The following is a 6,000-nucleotide window of genomic DNA, read 5'->3' as shown; positions in this document are numbered from 1 at the left end:
TATGACATGTTCCTGGATCAGCATCCTTGTTGGTCCTTCAGCAATATTCCTTTAAGCCAATCATATTTAACAGGTTTGAATTAGGGCTGGGGTTGGCACTTGACCAATATTCTTATCAAACATTCACATCTCTTTGATTTCAGGGGTATTTAATGGTTAGAATTGGGGTTAGGGGCAGGGTTAGAAAGGAACGTTGAGTCAGGACTAACAACGGATGTTGATCTGGAAACATGTCCTACTTGGCTTCTTCTGAAGTTGTCCATATACACAGTATGTCTTTTTTTATTATTATTATTTCCAATGAAATCTGATTTTGTGTTTCTTTTGTCTTCTGTGTCTCCATCATCCTCCCGCTCTCTGCCGATGACACTATCTCTGTCTCCAGACTGGCAGTATGACGGTAAGACCATGAATCTTATCTTTCTCTTACTCTTTTGTTCCTCATCTGGGGTGAGAGCACAGCTCTATTAACCCTTAGGAACCCCATTGGTAACAGTCCTGCTATACACATAAAGAAGTCATTTTGTAAATCTATGTTTGACTTGTGGTCCTGCGGTCCCAATGGTGGATAGGTTACAGTTCTCATAGATCCTGTTTTATGTGCAGGTTGTGACTTAATGTGGGCTGAAATTGAAATGTCTTGTTTAGTATGAGTTACGCCATGGTCTAGACTTGATGATATTCTGATGTTTTTTTTTTTTCTTTTCTTTTTCTTTTTTTACTCTGTGTCCTTATTTTTCAGAGTGCAAACTCTCCCGAACAGGCCCACCTGCTACTATTGTAGCCATAGATGAGGAGAGCCCTAATGGTAGGTTTATGTTGCATTGGTTTCTTTTTTGCCAGTATTTCATTAAAATAAAATGAAGGACAGTGGCTTTTAAAGCGTGTGGTTGGAATTTTAAACAGCACTTTAGTTCTGTTTTAGATCACTGGGCTTGACTTTGTTTGCTGAGGTTCATTTGTAACCTGCCCAAATACCTTTTTTTAATCTTAATTTTGAAAAGTATATCTATTCTTTTATCATTTAAAATCTAACAAACCTCTTTGTTGTGAAATATTCTGTTTGAAAAGTGTGCATGTGCGTCTTTCTTTAAAATGAATGCAGCTTGGTTTGATATTTTATATCTAATGCAATGGCATTCAAAATAAAAATATCAAATGAATAAATGCAATTGCACAATATGCCAATTGATTAATGTAATTAACCGCAATTAATCACATTGTCTATAACAGTATTTGCCGAGGAAGGCCACCAAATAAAGATAATTAAATGAATAATAATCAATATTTAATTAAATAAATATAATGCATAATAAATAATTCAGATAAGTCAAATACTTTATTTTGATTTTGGCAGACAAGCATCAAATATATAATACAAAAAGTAACTTTGGAAGTCAATATGCAACATACAATAAAAGTCAATGCATTACATTGACAGCCTTGATTTGTAATCATGGCTTAAGAGTCCAAATATGTTTTCACCACTAAGTAGAAGAGCTTTTGTCTATAGTTTGATATTTCAGTTTCAGTGTCTATCCAAACATTAAAAGTGCATGTGTGCTGGAAGCAAGAATGCTTAAGAAAACTAATGAGATCATTTTGAAAATCCATGTCTGTCAACTTTTGTTCTATCTTGGCTTAACTGTGTTTGAAAATCTGTATGCTTTGCCTCTGATGTGTGCTAATTGATGGTGACAGATGCGAATGTATTTGCCTGGATCCAACAGAGAACATTTTAGGGCAAAATGATGTATCTGTTGTGCTAATGAAAGCCGTTTTTGTTCTTCACACATACTGTAGACCTCCCATGGTGCACCTCACCAGGGCGCTGTGTCACAAATGGTGTACAGTGTGTTGCTGCTTTGATGGGCCTTTTCAAGTGATGTCTTTGTATCGTCTCTTCATCCTCTCTATAGCTGTGTGTTCTAATACTGTGGTGCTGTAAGAAGGCTCCAGTGGAAGGTTGACAGCTCTATCTGCTTTTGACCACAAGAGATACAGCTTAAATGTATGATAGAGGATCAGAGCTTCAGCTGTCCACATATACACAAACAACTCAAACTCATTTAGAAAACCATTTGTTTTGCACAACCTAGTTTAGGGGATTAATACAGCCCTTTTAGGATTGTTCCATTAAAGGGATAGATTGAAAATTCTCTCATCATTTACTCACCTCATGCCATCTCAGATGTGTATGACTTTCTTTATTCTGCTGAACAAACAATTTTTTTAGAAGAATATCTCGGCTCTGTTGGTCCTTTCAGTGCAAGTGAATGGTGGCCAGAATGTTGAAGCTCCAATAAGCATATAAAGACAGCATAAAAGTGATCCATATGACTCCAGTGGTTTAATCCATGTCTTCAGAATTGATATGATAGGTGAGGGTGAGAAACGCATCAATATTGAAGTCCTTTTTTTACTATAAATCTTCAGCATTGACCAGCCCCAACCTGTAGGTGGCAATATGCACAAAGAATGCAAATCGTCAAAAAATGAATGGAGAATGTGGAAGTGAAAGTGGAGATTTATAATAAAAAATAAATTTAACACTGGAGTCTAATGCATTACTTTTATGCTTTTTTTTTGTTTTTTTTTACCTTTAATGTTCTGGCAACCCATTCACTTGTATTGTAAGGACCAACAGAGCTGAGATATTCTTTCGAAAAATCTTCATTTGTGTTCTGAAGAAGAAAGTCACAAGTTAATGTGTAATGCTGTTCATAACCCATTTTACTTATTTAATCTGGCACATTTTGAAGCAAAACAGGATGTTCAATGAGAAAAAGTCAATCAATAAAAAAATCTATGGGGAAGTGTATGGATCATGAAGAATGGGCATTCCAGACCCACACTTTCAATGTTAAACTATCAAAATATATGATAAAAAAACGAATCATTACTATAGTTTTAAACTATGATAATAAGAACAAAGAGTGAGATAAGTATAAACCATTTTCACATTTATTTGGTGAAAATTATTTCTATCCATTTTTCAAAAAGATGGCATCATTTCCACTACACCAAACATTTTTGTCTTCAATTATTATATATTTTTTTAAGTTAGTGTACTTCAAGTTGACAAAAGTGTCTGAAGAACATGCTTGAGATATGAGATGAATTATGTTTTGATGAAAACAAAGAAAACCCATGGTAAATATCACTTGTGAGCAGAATATATTTATTGAGTGTCATTTTCAGCCATGCTGTAATTTTGTATAGAAAGAGTGTGATAATATTATTTGCTTGTATTTAGATTACATAAAGTGTTAGCAAGACGAAGGATTCTGACATTTTATTTCAAAGCTATTAATAATATAATTTCCCATCACTCTCTTTTCCACAGCAAAATTCTATCAAACACAATACAAAATTTGGAGATATGAGTGAACAAATTATTTCAAAAAATTTTACAAAGACAACCATTTTGTCTTTGAAATAACAAGCGCAACCAAAGTAACTAGGGTCAATTTGGATTTCATGTTGACCTTGAAAAGGGTCTTTAGATTTTAGTATTCAGCTTGTGGTTTGAGCCCTTTAAGTTCCTATATTTGCTCTGGAGAAAGTGTCTTGACACAGAATATGTCTTTTGACACTTCCTTGAATTTTCAGTTTTTTTTAATTTTATCTCCGCCTACACTTTGACTTTATGGATGATTATCTATCCTCTGTTTGCCTTGAATACTGCAGAGATGAACTAGTTTAAGACTAAGCCTCTGTCCAGAAGTAAGATAAGCGTTTGCTTGGTCAAATTAAGAAAATAATTTGTGGTAATCTGTTCTTTGCAAATTACCATGGGTTTTTCCCCCTTCAGTGCTGTGACTCTAAAAATAATGGATGAAGCTTTAGTGGCTTTTGCTTACACAATTATTAGAGTTTAAGGATTATCATATTCATCCAAGGCTATTATCCGTCTTAATGTACGCAATGAGATGATGCCTTTATCTCAAATCATGGATAATATGCTGTTTTTCTCCACTTCCACTCATTTCATTCATCCCCATCTCGCAGATGCATGCATTATCTTTAAAACCCATTAATAGCTGTGCCTCATAACGGAACATAACTTTGATACTTGAAAAAGCTCAAACTGAAATCATAGTTGTCACAGGGCAACAATAAAATGTTTCAGACATTTCTTTTTTTAATTTGCAGATAATTTCCTTCCTTCGTTCGTTCATTCATTCATTCTCATTTCCTCAGCTGGTGTAAAGGCACAAATGATCACAGATGCTTTTTTGTTGTTTTTGTGACTTCTGGTCACATTTTATAATACAGTGTTCATGTATTGCAGCTTAGTAATTGCTACTGCAATTAATTATACTAACAAGTTATATCGTTAAGAAAGATACAGTAATGTTAAGTATCGCATTAATCTTTTCCTGACACTGCTGCCATTTCAAATGTAGGATTTGGGTGTGTGTGCGCATGTGTTTACAGTATGTGTAAATAACTGACATGATAGATTCGATATGCTGTATACACGCATATCAAATACGGGCTGGGATTAATTGAAATACTCAATCCAGAAATAATAATAGCCATACATTTTTAAGGGTTGACACTCTTCAGAACATGTACAATTTAATTCATTCTCTTTGTAATTTTAACATTAATAAGAAAAATCCAGCATTGCTGACATGACAGTTCTAAAAGTAGCACTTACTGTACAAGGAGAAAACCATCCAAAATGCTCAAACCCATAGACTTTGACCTCTGAGACATCCATATGGTATACATTAAGGCTGCATGATTGATTGAATTAAGAATGAAATCACTATGTGGACTTGCTCTATTTCAAAATGTCAAAACACTGCATGTCTCATTCAAAGCTTCATTTAGCAATGTGTGATCACGGGTTGCCCTCTAGCTGTTAAAGATGCACATGTTGAGCAGACAGTGCTGCTATTTGAAATTATGTTTTATCATATTACGATATAAATCATCTCGCCTCGTCTTGACAGACAGCGAAAGATGCATTTAATAGGTCCCGGTTACCTTCTCTCCCCCTCCATGTATAACAGCTAAATCTCAAACCAAACTTTCCTAACCAATGCTTTGGGTGTGTAATACGAGGATGATGCACACTGATGTCTTTTCTGTGTTTCTTGTGGCGCTTCACAGTTGATTTAAAGATGGCACTGCATGACATTACGGTGTTGTTTTGTGATGAGACGGTTAATCCCAGCTCTGAGACTATATTTGCGTCCGGAGATAGATATATATATATATCCGCATTTCTAGCAGCCATCACCTTATCCTTGAGTAATCATGCTAAATTGCTAATTTGGTACTATAAAATCACTTGCCATTATATCAAACACTGATAAAAGCTATTTGATTCATTAAATTAAGCATAAAATTGTCTGTTTATTTTTGAGTTGCCACAGTATGCAATAGACTAGCATGTCTTAAGGTTAATGTTAGGACAAAAATGGCAAAAAAGAAACCGCTTTCTCTAGAAACTCATCATTCAATCATTTTTTTGATGAATTAAGTCTGTACAATGCTTCATATTGCCAAACAACTGAAGATTTAATACAAAGGTGTACACTACAGTCTTAAAAGAGAAAGGATGATTGGCTCTAACAAGGACAGAAAGAGATGTGAAAGGCCCAGAGTTCCCATCTATGTTGGGCACTTATTGGCTGCTTTTCTTTGTCTGTCTGTCTGTCTGTCTGTCATATACATTTAATGAAATTAGTGTCACAGTCTCCCTCATGTTTCATAGGACTCTTATTTTGAAGTGTGTTCCCCAGACTACGTTACCCAGTATGCACTGCCCTCATCACTGGCATCTGTTCCTTATTGTTCTCACCTGTTTTCCATTCCCTCATTAGCCCTTGTACGTATTAATACCCTCTAGTTTTATTCATTCCTTTGTCAGTTCATGTTTGTTTGTTTCACTATTATCATCTTCATTAAAAGCCTGCATTTATATCCAGCATTTTCCATCTCATCTCAGCAACCATTCGATATAATTAGATATATAAATGAATG

General features: G+C 34.8%; 1 protein-coding gene across 1 annotated transcript in view; it reads left to right on the top strand.

Annotated features, from left to right (window-relative positions):
* Positions 1–363: 363 nt before the first annotated feature.
* The window catches only part of pcdh15b (protocadherin-related 15b), a 314,409-nt gene continuing 308,772 nt past the window's right edge, over positions 364–6,000 (top strand). The window contains exons 1-2 of the mRNA XM_052112379.1: positions 364–400; positions 743–808. Coding sequence (XP_051968339.1) covers positions 364–400; positions 743–808 — 103 coding nt within the window. The remainder of the gene's footprint in view (positions 401–742; positions 809–6,000) is intronic.

Source organism: Xyrauchen texanus, chromosome 40 (genome assembly GCF_025860055.1).
Source record: "Xyrauchen texanus isolate HMW12.3.18 chromosome 40, RBS_HiC_50CHRs, whole genome shotgun sequence".
Taxonomy (NCBI): Eukaryota; Metazoa; Chordata; class Actinopteri; order Cypriniformes; family Catostomidae; genus Xyrauchen; species Xyrauchen texanus.
This window is presented reverse-complemented; position numbering and strand designations above follow the sequence as displayed.